Source organism: Microcaecilia unicolor, chromosome 2 (genome assembly GCF_901765095.1).
Source record: "Microcaecilia unicolor chromosome 2, aMicUni1.1, whole genome shotgun sequence".
NCBI classification, from domain to species: domain Eukaryota; kingdom Metazoa; phylum Chordata; class Amphibia; order Gymnophiona; family Siphonopidae; genus Microcaecilia; species Microcaecilia unicolor.
In genome coordinates, this window is record NC_044032.1 from 158,736,633 (window position 1) to 158,754,747 (window position 18,115).

Sequence of the window (18,115 nt, forward strand, 5' to 3'; positions counted from 1 at the left end):
TTGTTCAGACAGTCCTTCAGAATTTATTGGGGATCTAGAATCCAATTCCACTCCCCTAGGTTGGTTTTATGAAGGATCTTGCCTGTTGCAGACCTTATTTGTGTTTCCCCTTTTCTGTTAAGATAGCCTGGTTGCCACGGATTCCATCACTATGCTCATCCTGCTTAACATCAGAGAAAGTAAAGTTACTCACCTGTAATAGGTGTTCTCCAAGGACAGCAGATGACTATTTCTCCTTTCCTGCCCCCCTCCCCATGGAGTTGAATTCTATCAACTATTGTATTACACTGAAGTGGTCCTGTGTGATGGTGGAGGCAGAAAATGGCTTGCATGTGCGTTAGGATGCTCCCAGGAGCTTTTAGAAAGAACACTGAGTAGTGCTTACTGTGCCAGGCTCTGTCAAATGACATCACCTATCAGCAAGAATATCCATCCTACTGTCCTGTGAGAACACCTGCTACAGGTGAGTGTAACTTCTCTATTTGCATGTTTTAGCAATTTAGGTGCAAGCATTTACGCCAGATGGCATAAGTGAATTATAGGTACATATTTTACCTGTCGTTCTAGTATTCTAAAAAGGAAAGCAGGCACCATTCTTATAGAATTGCTCTTATTCTGTTGCGTTTATATAAATGTGGGTTAAACCAGGATTCTGTTGCATTTATAGAAATGTGAGTTAAACCAGGAAAATGCTCCGTCTTTCTAATTTGTTTTACAATGTGAAATTCACAGTTATAAAATCATTCCAAGATATTTACAAACAAAAACAAGAGACAGTATAGAAATTGTTATAAATGCATTAAGTTTCACATAAAGAATATTTTTTATGTGAAACAAAATGCATTTATACACAAGTCATACCGGTATTTTTAGAAAGCCATAGCCTATTGCAAGGCTTTCTGTCTTTTGTGCATCAGAGGCATTATTTTGTTAGCCCAGTATCTGATTAGGAGTTATACTTGTGACCCCTGAGGCAGGTGGCTCTGCCTACCAAAACATGGCCTGTGTCGGGTTCTGTCACATTGGTGCTTTCAATAAAGAATTGAAGACTGCATCCCCAAGGCTGATCGTTGTTTGTTCCATCCGGAACATAGTTATCAACATGGGCTACTGTTAAGAATGTGTTGTATTACCATTAACTCTGGCTGTTCTCATTTATTTGGTGAGATCTAATTTCTAATAACTGGAATTAACATTAAAATAACACATCTTAACCATAGCCCACATCTATAACTTCCCCCCTGAGTTGAGTGTATGCACAATTAATGGTAACTGCAGTAAAGTACTGGGTGTTAACTACAATGTGCCATCCATACCCATTCTATTTCCATTTTCTGCCCTGAATATTCATGAGAGAGATTTGCATGCACTTCCTCCACTGCATGCAAATCTATCTCATGAATATTCATTGTGGATATCCTGAAAACCTGACTGGCTGGAGTGCCTCCAGGACCAGGTGTGGGAACCACTGCATTAGGGCCTTGTTCTTCTGTATTATTCCAGTGGTATCTTTATGGTGCTATTTGGAACAGCGCCGGAGTTTTGAACATCAGGGCCTCTGTAAATTAATGCACTCTTTCGTCCTTGCTAGCTTACTCAATGACTCAGCATAGCTACCAACTCCATAGCAAACTTTAGTAAACATGCCCCTTAACGCCACCTGAACAGGTATAACTAATTGCCTTATGTTATTTCTCATTCAGTTAATGTGCATTAAAGAAATTTTTTCTTCCATGAGTGAAAGGCTACAGAGGAAATTGGAGGGTCATGGGATAGGAGGAAATGTCCTATTGTGGATTAAAAACTGGTTGAAGGATAGGAAACAGAGAGTGGGGTTAAATGGGCAGTATTCACAATGGAGAAGGGTAGTTAGTGGGGTTCCTCAGGGGTCCGTGCTAGGACCGCTGCTTTTTAATATATTTATAAATGATTTAGAGATGGGAGTAACTAGCGAGGTAATTAAATTTGCTGATGACACAAAGTTATTCAAAGTCGTTAAATCACAACAGGATTGTGAAAAATTACAAGAGGACCTTACGAGACTGGGAGACTGGGCGGCTAAATGGCAGATGATGTTTAATGTGAGCAAGTGCAAGGTGATGCATGTGGGAAAAAAGAACCCGAATTATAGCTACGTCATGCAAGGTTCCACGTTAGGAGTTACGAACCAAGAAAGGGATCTGGGTGTCGTCGTCGATAACACACTGAAACCTTCTGCTCAGTGTGCTGCTGCGGCTAAGAAAGCGAATAGAATGCTGGGTATTATTAGGAAAGGTATGGAAAACAGGTGTGAGGATGTTATAATGCCGTTGTATCGCTCCATGGTGCGACCGCACCTTGAGTATTGTGTTCAATTCTGGTCGCCGCATCTCAAGAAAGATATAGTAGAATTGGAAAAGGTGCAGCGAAGGGCGACTAAAATGATAGCGGGGATGGGACGACTTCCCTATGAAGAAAGACTAAGGAGGCTAGGGCTATACAGCTTGGAGAAGAGACGGCTGAGGGGAGACATGATAGAGGTATATAAAATAATGAGTGGAGTGGAACAGGTGGATGTGAAGCTTCTGTTCACGCTTTCCAAAAATACTAGGACTAGGGGGCATGCGATGAAACTACAGTGTAGTAAATTTAAAACAAATCGGAGAAAATTTTTCTTCACCCAACGTGTAATTAAACTCTGGAATTCGTTGCCGGAGAAAGTGGTGAAGGCGGTTAGCTTAGCAGAGTTTAAAAAGGGGTTGGACGGTTTCCTAAAGGACAAGTCCATAAACCGCTACTAAACGGACTTGGAAAAATCCAAAATTCCAGGAATAACATGTATAGAATGTTTGTACGTTTGGGAAGCTTGCCAGGTGCCCTTGGCCTGGATTGGCCACTGTCGTGGACAGGATGCTGGGCTCGATGGACCCTTGGTCTTTTCCCAGTATGGCATTACTTATGTACTTATGAATGGCAAAGTAGTGAGAATGTACCCAGTAGTTGCTGTTACACTGCATTAATTTTGGCAGTTAATGCAGAGTAACTGTAAAATCTTAAGCACTTTAGTAAATAGGGCTCTCTGTGTTTTGAGACTGTTAATATTTATTTTAAAAATATACTTCCCACCATGTCACAATGATTTAGGGCAGGTCACAGTCAAACATTCATAGGCAATGAGACACAATAGACAGTCAAAAGAAATCTACTAACATAAGAATATTCAAATATGTGTCTTTTTCGCTTATTAGGTTTCTAGGCAATACATTTTTGTACATATCGTACGTTGCAAAAAATCTTAACACCCTTCTAAAATTTTCATATTCTGCTGTTTAAAAATGCAGTTCAAAATGTATTAAAAGTAGGAGTTTGGTTCATTGATCTTCACAACATACTATACATTTTCAGGAAGAAAGAACAGTTGTAGAAATAACCTTAGGCAATACAGATAGCTCTGTTTACAAAAATGTCCATTTAAAGAAGTTGAGCAAATTTGAATACTCCTTGATAATGATCCCTTTATTTGAATGGAACATATTCATTTGATGTAAAAAGATCCCAACATGGTTGTGTTTCAGCTAACGCCAGCAGTCTGTAAAACCATAACTTACCCAACCCTCATTTATAATCAATATCACACTCTTTCCCAGTACAGTATCACTGGCTCAGGTATACCCTACCCAGCTGTGACAAACTCCCCCTATTCGCTGCCAGGAACCACAAAGCCCAACCCCAAAGACTTAGACCCCATGTTACACAGGGGATGGGTGGGAGGGATCACAAGCTGTTGAACCATCTCAATGGAATCCAACTTCTCCCTTCACTCTTGACATTTCTGGCTAACCAGCCAATCCCCTTCCTCATTTTATCTTATAAAAAAATCTACCACCATCCCTCTGAACTTAGCCCATCCAAACCCCTCCCACCATAGGTGCTTCCAGTCCCAGGGGCCTGGATTCTCAAAATCAAAGGAAAGACAGTTTAATGCAAGTTCAAAGTACAGGCAGATCATGAAAGTAAGCCTATTCCAGTCTGCTATACACTGGTGAAATGGTTCACTTTTCTACAGGACAAAGCAAAAGCAACAAATTAAGTAGCTTACCAAAAATAAAATCTCTCCTCAAGTAGCCCAGTCAAAGCCTAGACCTGAATTCAATAGAAAATCTGTGGCAAGTCTTGAAGACAATCCCCAGCAACTAGTTAAGCTATTCTACCAAGAAAAATGGACAAGAATTGCAGTAGCCTGCTGGACGGTTGGTGGACACTTATCCTAAACAAATCATAGTTGATATTGCTGCATAACGGGTGTGAAGACTTATACAGTCAATACTTTTTTAGTTTAGTATTCTCAAGTTTTAAATATCTTGATGATTGTACTTTCATATTAAAAGTATAGAATATGTGGTATAGATCAGTGAAACTTCTACTTTGTTGCATTTTTAATTATAATTTTTAGACAGCAGCATGTGAGAAAAATACAAAGGTGATGAAGTTTTTAAAAGACATTCACAAAATGTGTACAGTATGTATATATGTAACGTATGTATTTGATTTGTGGTGTTCAAAATTGTATTTATTGCTTTTGTTCTTATTACACTTTTCTCCATTATACTTTGCTCTTTCAGTAACTGAAAGAATGTTATTGGAGTCGTTAACACGTATCACAGATTTCCCCTTCCCCCACCCATAGTTTTAGGAGCATAGTGACAGTCATCTGCTGACAATGTTTTACTTTGTTTTCTGAACCTTGATGCAGAACGTCCACACCTATATAGGTGCTGGTCCATTACTTCTGAGGAACATCTAGGCTCTTGTGGTATGTCGCTATAACTGATTTTTAAGTGTATAATAGCAAAGTGGCGTATTAAATTGTTGTGTTAACCCTTTTAGTGTTATGAACATATTTTATCTCAACTATAATTAAAATATAAAGGGCATTGGCGAGTTTATAGGTTGTATTTAATCTGAATCAGTAGTTCTCAAATTTTTAAATTTAAGACCTAGACTTAAGCTATGTCAAGATGAAAGGCACACCAGAAAATCCCTTTAAACGTTTAAATCATTGTATATTCTTACCGTCTTTTTTATTTTTTTTTTTTCATTTTAATTCTTTTGGTTAACCATCATTCTACTGTGCTTTGGATGCCATTTTAGTCCAATTTCAAAGTTAGGAAACTACTGAACTAAAGAGGTTGATGCGCATTTACTAAGCGAATTGCATGCTAAAATTACAGAATACTGTTGAGTGTGTAAGTTCTGGTATTCTATAATCATAGCACACAAATTATGCTTTTAGTTTTGGATGTAATTCTAAAAAGGTTGCCCACAATTAGGTGCCTAGTTTGGGCACTAAGCATGAATACTATAATGGTAATTGCACACATTGTAGATTACTAACGTATGCCTGCAATTAGGCTTGTAACTTTAGGGGTGACCATTTATGCCATGTCGGTGTCTGGTGTAAATATTTGCACCTAAATACTGGCGGTTGCACATGTAACTGGCCATTTTCTAAAAAGTTTGAGTTTAATTGTCAGACACACGAATGACCTGCCTCCTTTGTAGTTATGACTAGAGCACTTAGACATAAAATTGTAGAATAGTGCCTAAGTGCAGTTAAGCTTGTAACTGCCATTTTCCCACTGTTAGTCACATAAGTGCCTCTTTAGCATTGACATTATGCAACTAATTGGCGCCTAACGTGAGGTGCGCTATGTAGAATTGAGGGGGTTAGGGCTAAGGTTATAGAATTAGGAGGTAAATGGCTTCATGAAATATCTATATTAATAATTCTCACCTCCAATTCTGAAGCTCACAGTGTGGCAGGGAAACCCTGAAGCCCTGTACTGTTGTTGCCTGTCAGCACCAATCACGCTCATTGTCACTCATACACCCGCCCTCAGCCACGCCCCCCAGCCACACCTCTTCCGGACATAATTCTCTACCTGAACGTTCCATTGAGGCCACAAGCTCCTGCCACTTCCGTGAAGGGTTCGTAACTTCATGGTGGTGAAGCCTCTGTCTGTCTGTCACGCCCTCGCGTACAACGTCGGGGGCGGAGCCATTGCGCCAAAAGCGTGACGTCGCCACCAGAGCCAGAGGAACAACAAGAATGCAGGCGGAGCCATTTCGCGTTATGTTGGGGGCGGACCCATTTCGCAAAAACCGTGACGTCGCGACCACAGCCAGAGGAACAACAGGAAGGCAGGCGGAGCCATTTCGCTGAACGTGTGACGTCGCGGACGCAACCCCCTGCCTCACAATGACCTCCCAGTGTGCCGTCGATACACAAATGGCACCCACCACGACCTTCGAAAACGCGATGAAACGAAACCTGCTCATCCTGTTTCCCCAGGTATGTTAGGTGCGTCGCCGGGACACGAGGGGGGAGCAGTGGTATTCACGACCTGCATCGGGGTGGAAAGGGGGTGCAGTGGGTGCGGACACTCAAAATCTTTCCCTCAAATCCCCTTGCTAGCGCCCGTTTCATTTCGCCCAGAAACGGGCCTCTTTTACTAGTATAATCAGAAAACATACATAAGGGGTTTCAAACTTTCAAAATATCCCAAAAAAGCATGAAACATGCAGTTTGCTAATAAGATAGTTAGCCCAGATTTTTTTTTTTTGGGGGGGGGGGGGGGGGGGGCTATAAAAAATCTCAAAACATATATATATACTAGTAAAAAAGCCCCGTTTCTGATGCAAATGAAACGGGGGCTAGCAAGGTTTTCTTCTGTGTGCATGTGGGAGTGTGTGTGTCCCTGCCCTCTGGCCTCTCTCCCCTCCCCCCTCTGAGTCCTTCACTGCTTTGCTGTGTTTTCCTTCACTGACTGTTTGTGTTACAGAGAGGGCGGGGCAGACACTCATGGGGAAACCGGATATCTCTCCCCCTTCACACTTCCGGCTGGAGGCTTCATAGAACGTTGGTGTTGCCTTTTATATAGAGAGATAATTTTATGTAAGTTTGCATTCTATCATGAGCTAGATCAGCATTTTGTTCATCAGGTACAGTTTTAGAATGTGCCATAATCTTTAAAATGTAACGCAGCAGTACTAGCTCTTGGCTTTATTGCTTTCTTGTTTGTGCTTATTCTTAGGTTTCTTTGTTAATCCCAATATATTTCATTCCTTTTCACATTTTTGGAATAAAAGGTGTCTTGTCTCATGCTATAACCAAACCCCCTTGATTTAATAAAACATATTCTTCAACTCCTTTATACTCTACTTCTGTTTTGCATTTGTACCAGTTTAATGAAATCCTGTAAAGATTAGCACAACATGGAGGAAGTCAGTTTCACAGTACAGTCTTGATTATCAGACCTTCGCTGATCCAACCATCCAGCATATCCAACAGACCCCCGATGACGTTACATGGCTCCTTTTTCCGAACCCAGAACCCTACTTTTACCACCTTTGTGAGCTGGGACCCTGCATTTACTGCCTTTGTTTCTGCATTGTTTGAGGGGTTACCATTGTTTTCCGTATTATGTCCCATTTAGGTTGGCTACTCGAGGCTTTACTGCATTTATCAATAGACTTAAACCCCATTTTTCTAGATGCATATTTAACATGTCTGTACAAATTCCAAAATAAGTAAAAAGGGAAAGCACATTGTAATCTGTTTTTTGTGTGATCAGATCACATCAGAGTGCTTGGATTGTTGCTCCATTTGTCTTCTGCCCTCCCCTTCTGAAATGTGCCTTTCCTCTGGACATCAGCATATCTTTTGCTGAACAAGACTGGTGTGCGTGCCATTTCCAGCCACTGTACATATTTGCAATCTTAAAATGTTACAACACAGATGTAATGTAATAGGCACTGGGAAAAATACTTTAAAAATATTGAAAATTAGTTTCTACTTTAATGTATGTATATCATATTTGACAAAAGATCAGTGACTTAGGGAGGTGGGAGGATTGGGTAGATAACTTTAAATATTGGATGTTTTAAAATTGATAATCATAGTTGTTTTGGAAAACAGATCTTAAGATATTTAGAGGGTGAATTTGTAGCAACCTTCCAAACTTGTACAGCTAATGCATCACTTTTGCATCTCCTATTTAATGCACACACATTTTTCTGAGATTTGCCTGCATAATTCCAACAATTGAAAAGTATAAGCTAAAGTTCACAGTCCACACCCAGGAACACCTTGGCTCACTGCAAGTAAAAGTATGTGCAAATGGCATTATGGGAGTAATTTTAAAAACTTTTCCTGTGCATAAAACCTAGTATTACATGTAAAAGGATAAAATTACCCCACAAGGTACATGCATACAAGAATGCTTAATGGCAAAACCTCTTGTAATTGCACATGACTCACATGTAGGTATGTTCTGGTGCAGAGTTTGAGCAGAGCTGTAAAAATAGGAACACGGATTATAAAATGGCTGCCTACATGTGTACTTTATCTGCATAAATTTACCCCACTTTCAATTTCTGCATACTTTGTGCTAACATTTATGCCTGCTCCTGTGCAGGCATAAATGTGTGTGGCTTCAGTCTAGCCACTATTAATTTAGGATTTGTGCTATTATTTTATAAAGCCACAAAGGCACCTGTGTTCCTTTATAAAATAAGCTAAAAATAGTCATCTATTTGCCCTTTCAACCTAGGAGGCTTATTAGAAAACTACCTTCTAAGGGTAATATTGTAATATGTTGCCTATATGTGAAGGACATATTTGTATCTATTTTTAGAGCTCAGATTGAGTTTAAGGGTTGTACTAGCTAAGTCTTGGTACACTTCCACCTGATAGGAGTCCCATTGAAAATTACTGGCCTGTCTCGCCGCTTTGAGGATCTTCTCTTTCACTTTGTAGACACAGAAACCAGGCCACGATATCCTCAGGCTGGTTATTTCTAGGACTCCCCAGAGCCCTATGGGCCTGCTCCCGAAGAACCGTTGCATCCGATCAACTGTAATCTGCCTGTCACAAGAGAGCACTAGCTATCCTCTGCACCACTGCCTCACTATCCATGTGGGCAGGAGTTTGTCAGGCCTAGAAACCGGAGATTCCGATCTTGCTCTGGAATATACGATGCCCCCTCCCTCCTGTGTTGCCCTTTCTGCCTTCCTATTCATATTGTATTTCTTACCCCGTCCCTTTGCTCTGTTGCTTCTATCAGCCTCATTGCTTTTCTTCCCCTTTGCATTGTAAGCCGCTCAGACATTTATTTTTGATGAGCGGGGTATAAGTTCTCAATAAACTTGAATTTGAAACTTTTCAGAATCTTCTAGTTTGTCCAGAACTTGCCTAGTTCCCACTCGAAGGTCAACATACTGCAGCAGGACATGTTTATCCACTCCTACCCTAGCTGAGATATTTAACCATCTCTCTGACCTCATGTGCAACTTTCTCTAAATCAGTCACCTACTTTTTAACTCTTCTTACTCTCTTACCTATCTATATGTTCCATCTTTGCTTTACCCTTCATTATCAATTATAATGTTCTATTACATGTTGTGTTGACATTGTAAGTAGTATACTATCGGGCATATTTTCAAAGCACTTAGCCTTCCAAAGTTCCATAGGTTTCTATGGAACTTTGGAAGGCTAAGTGCTTTGAAAATATGCCTCTATGCCATACTTTGTATTATTTGAATATTTTGATTTCTGTAATTGCCTATTGCTCATGCTTGATCTATTCTTACTGTACACCGCCTTGAGTGAATTTCTTCAAAAAGGCGGTAAATAAATCCTAATAAATAAACTACCTGCCAGTCTAAGGAGCCCATGATATCTGAGTGCTCCTCAATGCGCTCTTCCACCTCTCTATGTGGTGTCCCAACTCTCTGATCTCCCCGTGCAGGTCTGCTTCCAGCGCCACCAGGTCACTACGGGCCGCTTTGATGTCCGTATGCATCTCCTGCAACCGTTCTTTTATGTCCTCTAGGGGATTTGGCTAATGATACGATGGCCAAGCATCTGTTCCAAACACGTCGAGAGGAGAGTCAGCAACAGGAAATGAAGCCCCAGAGTCATTCGCCACTGTGGGGCCCACCACGCATCTGGGCACTGCCATCATAGGCGAACACCATTAAATCCACCAATCTTGAATGCCCAATCACTGACCACCTGCAAGAATATGTTTCAGCTGCTAGATGAAACTGGATTGCAGTATAACTGTAATTGTAGCTTGAGGTGGGATGGAGCTCTTGGTTCAAGTCACCATACTGCCTGGTGATGTCACTTCCCTTCCCTCCCCTCATCATTATAAGTTTTTTGTACATGCATGTATGTGTTTTATTAATATACACAAAAGTTTTTCAATTTATTTGTGAACCATTATAAGTGAACCATTTTGTAAATCTATGTATAAATGCTGCTAATTGACTACAGAGGTCACAATCTTTATTTTCAATTTGGGGGAGAAAATAAACAGTGGAAGATTGAGGAGGATAACTCGCTCAATCCCTTCTGTATCGTGCTGGCCAATATAAGCACTTTAAAAAAATCTATACATGGTAAGGAGCAGCTGTAGATCCCAACTTGGCAATATTTTGTTACATCCAACTATATAGTCCCCTTCAGAAAAGCACGACTTTATTACAGCTTTTACTATCTGACTACATACATCATGCTCTTATCCAGCATAGAGAAATAAGGGTATGTACAAATGGACAACGTGGAGGAAAAAGCCTCTTGGCATAGAATGCTGCTGGAGACCACAGAGAACAGAGCGATCCGCCACGGACCCTGAAAAAGGTTCGAAACTTTGGCCATAGTTGGCCGTGGCGCATTGATAATGCTGAGCAACGAGTACAGATAAGTTTTGCTATTAAAAGATGTATACCAATAAAAATTGGGTTATGATGAATAATTAATGGCGGATGGAGGTTTTTTTTTGCCTATGGTGAGAATGTATGCTCCGTGATACAGAAGGCTAATTGCCACATCAAATAGGAGCTTCCCTTTTGAGGCTTTTTCCTCCACGTTTTCCATTTTTACATACTCTTATTTTTCTATGCTGGATAAGAGCATGATTTATGTAGTCGGATATTAAAAACTGTAATAAAGTTGTGATTTTCTGAAGGGGACTATATAGTTGGATGATATAAGGAGTATCCTCTCCAGCTCAATATTATACGTGATAGAGGGTTCTAAGAATATTTTGTTGCACACATGCATTCTCTTTATGAAACACTGAATATATGTATAGATGTTTGGCCAGGCCATTTCCCAGAGACACCTCCACTACCCCCTTGCAATTTCTGTGTATTATGGGCATCTACGTTAAATCAAGCTCTTTCTAAAATTACCATTTACAAGTAGATGAGCCTTCTGAAATAACCCCTTAATGAGCACTTATCAACTTAGAGCACCTTAATTCGGTAGTTAGTGCACATTAAATCAATTTAAGAGCCTGTTTACTGGTGTAAAGTAAGTTGTTTTTTTTGTTTGTTTGTTTTACCCACTGTGTGTTCGAAGTGAAAACTCATGCAAAGGCTGTGTACTTACTGTTAGGGGCATGGTCAAAAAATGTTTCAATAAGTGCACAGTGCCTACGCTTGCCATGTGGCCTACATGAAATGTATCAGCCCATAGTGCAGATGCACCCATGCTATCTGACAATGCTGCTTTTTTTTTTAATCATCTTTATTGGTTCAACGCTAATACAAACGTACAGATAACAGTCGAACATTATCAGTGTGTGAAACACAACATTTAAATCCATTATCCTCCCATCCATCTCCCCTAAAGCCCTCCCGACCTCCTCCCCGCCCCTAAAGGCTCTACATAGACCATACATGTGAGAAATCAAGCAAGAAATCAAGCATTAAGCAGGCAGCTTCTAGCCAAGGGTGTCAACAATACTTAAACATAGGCCCCAGTGCGAAAAAAAAAGGAACAGTAATTATGGAGAAGCTACCCATCCTGCATCCCTCTTTCTAGTGCCAGACCATACCAGACTGAACATATACCCTGCCTCCACAAGCATTACCCAACCCTTTTCCCCTCCCCCAACCCTAGACCCCTCCACCTGGCACTTACCAGGGTATTTCTGGTAGTCTATTGGATGGGGCAGGAGTGATCCCCCTCTCTTCCACTCCTGTCCTGTGACCAGTGTGGTTCAAAATGGCAGCTATGACCACCTAGTAGCTATCTTGTGGTCATTAGGGGTCAATCTGTCAAATATGGGAGAGTTTGATAATGCTTTTGGAGGAGGAATTCTGCATTGTAAGGTATAGTCTGGCATTGGGGGGAGAGGGGAGGGGTTTGGATATCTATAATTGCAGTTCTTTTTTTTTTTTTTGGGGGGGGGGATGTCTACAACCATGCTACCTGCTTATTGGTGGCTCAGGTGGTGTTAAGTGCACCTGTGCTATCAGCAGCTGTGACAGTTAATTTTCAGTAACATACTGCATTTTGTCAATGCTCTCCATGCCCTAACCTTGTCTAGTTACTGCCCTGCAGGGCTTTACATAGTTAGCATGTGATTAACAAGCTACTGTTTTTAATGCAAAGTAGCTGGTAGCTCAGGCCCATACTACCAATTACTACATATTAAAATGTGCTTTTAACTGCTTAATGCATTTTAGTAAACATGTTCCTTAGGGCGTACTAAAAAATCTCTGTTAAAACAAATGTGTAAAACTCCAGGAAAGGAGGAAGTCCTTTTTAGCGTTGCAGCAAGAGGCTAAAAATCTTGGAGCTACTTTTCTTCTAGCTTATCCCTGTAAATGCTTGGTTAGACTTGGTTGGGACTAAATATATTTTCTTTAATCCTGAACAACTCAAGGCTTTTATTGAGATGAAGAAGATTTAGTAACGATAAATTTAGTGATGAGTTGCGTATATAATAATGTTAGCCTTTATTGTTTAGTTTATTCCTTTTGGATTTCCTTATCCTAATATGGGCTTATCTCCCCCCTATGTTGTGGTCCAAGGAAGTTTGATTAGGTTCCTAAATTTTGGATTTCCTTATTTGATTGATTTTCATACTGTATTATGGAATCAAGCGGATGCTTGTGTATATGTATTTCAATTTGATAAAAAAAAATTAAAACAACTAACAAAACATATGTGAAAATTGGGAAACATTTGCAGAGAAAAAAAATGAAAACTGATTTTTTTTGTTTTGCCTGCACATCCCTAGTTTGGGGGGATTGCTTCCACCATCTCATTTTGAGACTTCAGACTTATAACAGAAACAAACCACCGCCTGTTTATAGCAGGTATTTTCAGGTAATCTGGCTGGTAAGAACACCTTAAGATCTTTAATAATATGTTGAGTTGTAGTTCTCCATATTAATTTATCAGTAATCCACATTATTCCAGCTCCATAATGCTTAACATGGTATATCACCTGTAGTACATTTTAGAAATATAGTTTACATGTATTTGTCTTAAATAAACCTGTGCTTCATGCTCATTCTTTCTCTGTACCATAGCATCAATAGTGCCTCGTTTTTTCTTTCTCTTTGTGTCTAAAAACAGTGTGTTCTTTTTCTAGGCTTTGAATTATACTCCATGGTGCCCTCTATCTGTCCTTTGGAAACACTTCACAACTCACTGTCTCTAAAGCAAGTGGATGAGTTTCTTGCTTCCATTGCAGCGCCTAGCTATCTACTGGAGATACCCACTGCTTCTTCCTGTAAGACAAATTTGAAATTATTTTGATGGGAAAGTTAGGTAACTGCTGATCAAACTAAATAAAAGGGAGCATAATATTTTCTAGCAAGAGATTTGAATTGTTGACAGTAAGACATGGAAAACTCATGCTAATCAATCTGTTGTAAATTCTAGTGGAACCTTGCTGATACTTCATTTTTTCTAGTGACAATTGTAAAGTAAGATTACATTATTTTTATGTTCCAGATTTAAACTTAGTGCCCTGCCTCCCCCCTTAGCTCTGTCATCAGAAGTTGCCAGATGCTATCAGTAAATTTGAACTTACACAAATAGAATTTTAACAAACAGAAGACTTGAATGCACAATGGGTCTTCTACCAATTTGTGTAAAATCCAGCATAAACCTGACGCAAAAGCCTCCCCTGCCTCCTTCTCCCCACCCCCCTTTTAGTTCTATCATCAGAAACTGCCAAATGCTATTGGTAAATTTGAACTTAAAGAAATAGAATTTTAACAAACAGAAGACTTGAATGCACAATGGATCTTCTACCAGTTTGTGTAAAATCCTGCATAAACCTGGCTCAAAAGCCTTTCTTTCAAGTGTATCATCTAGAATATACCCATTTTAAAAATTTTGGCAACATGTAAAAGCAAAACAGCTGCATTTCTATCCATTATCTGAAACTCTTCTGTAGGAAAGTCGTTAATCTCATGCAAGTTTCATTATTTAATTTAACCCCTTTTTTAGAAACAGAGAAATGACAGCTGATAAATACCATTCTGCCCATCCACACCAGCTCTAAATTCTACAACCCCTCTCTGTCAGAGATTCTTTCAGTTAAATAGATTGAAAAGTGCTTTGCGTCAAATTTGAGCCCTATGTTAAAACAACAGGCGTAGCTAGTATAGGGACATCAATTTCTTCTCCCTCCCCACCCACAAAATATGCCTTACTGCCACACCTAATTCAAGACTCAAAAATAAAACACAAGAGAGAGAGAGACTGCTTTGAAGCAAAATTAGTTGGCTGCAGCTTTCTTATAACATATTAACAGATAAAAAATTCTACACTACCCCATGCCAATTACATATAGTAAACAAGACCAAGAATACCTACCATATTTCTAGCTAGGTGGCCCCCAGTACTGATACAATAACCCCCTGAGTAATCACACCTCATACCGCTGCCTCAGTTCTCATCATATTATTTGCAGAGGGCTTGGCATATACTAGGCTTGGCTCCTTATCAAACCAGGTGGATGTGATAGGGTATATTGAGCTCCAGCTGCCACCTGCCCTATAATAGCTTCAAGTACTATGGATACCATGTCCCACTTCAGCAAATACTAGAATTGGCCTGGGTACCACTGCAACAATGAAACAAAACTCCCAAGACTTCCCCTGGGTTGGGGGATGTGCCCTCAATGGGAGAGAGGGAAGGAAGGAAAGAAACTGAAATCTTAAAGAAAGCCAAATTGATAGCTCTAGGCCCTCCTCCCCCCGATAGTCTATAAATTCCTTAGAAGCCTCTTCAACTCTCTCATACTTTCTATACTGCTCCAACTTGATCCAGCCAATTAGGCAACAACCAAATGCAACTTTGAAAAACTCAAAAAACTTCCCCCAGCGTCTTTGATAACAAGCCTCCTTCTTTACCCTTCCCCCACCCACTCGCCTCTACTAGAAAGATAGCTCTCGGTATCAATCTAATATCCCCCCAGGTATTCAACCCTCCCAACTTCTCCCCAGTTTCTACCACATTACTAGCTGAGGCCATACTAGCTGAGGCCTCCTGCCAAACTAGGTGCTTGTGGTTTGGGTATATTGAACTTCAGCTGCCACTCCCCCAGTGGCAGCTTCAGGTACCATTTTAGCCTGCAGATCACTAATAAACAGCTCCTGCCCCACCTCGGATATAAGAACCCCATCTTTGCCACAAAAATCTGGACACACCATGTCAGCTCATGTATGCCTATTCTAGAACTCTTTATCACTGTCACACAAATATCAATCTATTCACTTTAATCAATCCCCTATACCATTGCTTCTCAACACTCTCCTGGAGGCACACCTAGCCAGTTGGATTTTCAGGATCATCACAATTAGGGTTACCATATGGCTCCAGAAAAAGGAGGACGGATTGAGCCAGCCGGGTTTTACTTCCATTGCTTTCAATGGAAGTAATTGAGCCAGCCGGGTTTTACTTCCATTGCTTGAAAGCAATGGAAGTAAAACCCGGCTGGCTCAATCCGTCCTCCTTTTTCTGGAGCCATATGGTAACCCTAATCACAATGAGTATGCATGAAATAGATTTGCAAAGAATGACCACAGGTGGTTGGTGATTCAGATGTTTGAGGTGGCTAAAGTGGGGCGGGGCCAGAACCTGTGTGATATAGGGGTAGTGGGGGCACTTTTGGACATAGCAGAGAAGGATCCCCTCGCTATGTTGCTCTAGTGGAGCTGCACCACTTGCCGCCTCCTCCTTCCTCCAGCATCTTCCTCTTGGCCTTGTGAAGGTGATGTTCAACAGCACTGTAACAGACACCTGTGGTTATCAATGGCCACCAGGCTTCATATCTGCTGCTCTTTTAGTTTATTGCTGAGTTACCACACTTGTTTGGATTATGTATTAACTGTATTAGCTACACCTAATGGTTAGAGCAACAGGCTAAGAACTAGGGATGACAAGGTACAAATCCAGCTGCTGGTCCTTGAGATCTTGGACAAGTCACTTAACCCTCCATTGCCTCAGGTACGAAAGTATCAAATGTAATTGAATGTAACTCGCATTGAACTACAATTGAGAATGATGTGAGCCAAATCCAAAATCTAATATTAGATGAAGGGGGAGGGGGCCCATTTTCGATATGATGTCTAATCCAATTTTGGATGTTTTGCTGAAAACGTGCAAAAATCCAGTAACGAACGTGGCCATTTTCAAACCAGAAAAACATCTAACTTTTTGTTTTGAAAATGGCCATTTGTTAGATGTGTTTTTTTTCTCAGTGTGTCTATCTTTTTGGACTATTAAAAAAAAAAAATAACGTTCAAGGGAAAAATACACAAAAACAAGCCATTGGGATGTATTGGGGAGGGGAGGGGCAGCATTCTTAGTAGACTGGCCACAAAGACATCCCAGCAGAGCAGTGGGGCATCCTAGAGGGCACTGTAGAGGACTTCACATAAAAGGTCCCAGGGACACATCTCACCATTACCACCTTTATACTGTATAATGAGCACTCCCAATCCCACCAAAAATCTACTGTACCAACTACACCATTACAATAGCCATTATGGCTGCAGTGTCACCTATTTGTGGGTACGGTAGATTTTTGGCGGGTTTTAGGGATATGGGCCTGGGTCCCCTTCTCTACAGTGCATTGCATCGACCACTAGGTTTTCCAGGGATTTGCTTGCTGCTCTGATAGGACTGGCCATAACTTCTGAAACTGTCATAGAGGCTGACATGCACTGTTTTTTTCACATCGTAGGAGGGAGTCAGTGACCACTGGGGGAGTAAGGGGGGGCCATGCCTTAATTCCTCCAGTGATCATTTGGTCATTTAGGACACCGTTTTGTGACTTAGGGCCCAATGCTCAAAACAAACCGGCTTGCAATTTTTCATGTAGATTACTTGTAGCCAGTTTAAATTAAATGGTTTTTTTGTTGCCAATACACAGAGGTTTTCAGTCACTGCTTGACCATGCATGAAAGCAGTGACAAAGTCTTATGTTGAGCTTACTTGTATTAAAATGAGCTCATTAGCAGTTTCATGCAATGCTGAAAACAACAGTGCATGGAAATTCTCTGCCCTAATGACTAAAACCTACCTACGACTCCTCAGCTGTTGGTAGATTTTAGTTGTTTGGGCAGGGCAACTTTTAAAGCCGTGCTTGCCTCATAACTTCTCCTCAGGCGGTAGCAGCAGCTTTTTCTCTCAAACGCGTACTTACCCCATCGCTTCCTACTTCCAGCCACCGCCAAACAGAATTTTTGTTTCCCCTCCCCTCTTCACTGGACATGCGCACAAGAGCTGCACCTGCCACACATCTCTTGTGGCATGCGCCAGGAAGTTCCGAGCCCTTTACTGACCAATGTTTAACACTAACGGTGTGCACCTAATTTGCATGCTGTTAGTGTTGAACATTGGTTGCTAAAAAAAAAAAAAAAATCAATGCTCCACTCTTTTTTTTTTTTTCTGGTGCTGTAGAGAGCATCGCTGGAGTTCTGTACATATCCCCTTAGTCGTGATTGAAACAAATCTAGACCAAAATATCTAACTTTTAGCCCTGGACGTTTTTCCTTTGTTCCATTATGGCAGAAAAACATCCAAGCTTTGGGAATGCCCAAATCCCGCCCCCCTTGTGATTGGACACACTGCATACGAACTGTCTAGAAAAACGTCTTAAAATGGGTTTTGACAATAGCGATTTCGACGTTTTGGCAAAACAAAAGTCCATCTGCTGCTTTGTGCTACTTTTTGGACATTTTTTTTGTTTCAAAAATGAACCCCATTGTGAATTAATACAAAACCTTAGAAAATCTCTCAATCTATAAACCAAAT

General features: G+C 40.7%; 1 protein-coding gene across 8 annotated transcripts in view; it reads left to right on the plus strand.

The window, feature by feature from the left end:
* Nucleotides 1-18,115, plus strand: part of PPIP5K2 (diphosphoinositol pentakisphosphate kinase 2) — a 397,208-nt gene that overhangs the window by 352,126 nt on the left and 26,967 nt on the right. For all 8 annotated transcript variants that reach the window (XM_030193432.1, XM_030193434.1, XM_030193437.1 and 5 more), the window contains one exon: nt 13,434-13,574. In XM_030193432.1, the coding sequence (XP_030049292.1) occupies nt 13,434-13,574 (141 nt within the window). The remainder of the gene's footprint in view (nt 1-13,433; nt 13,575-18,115) is intronic.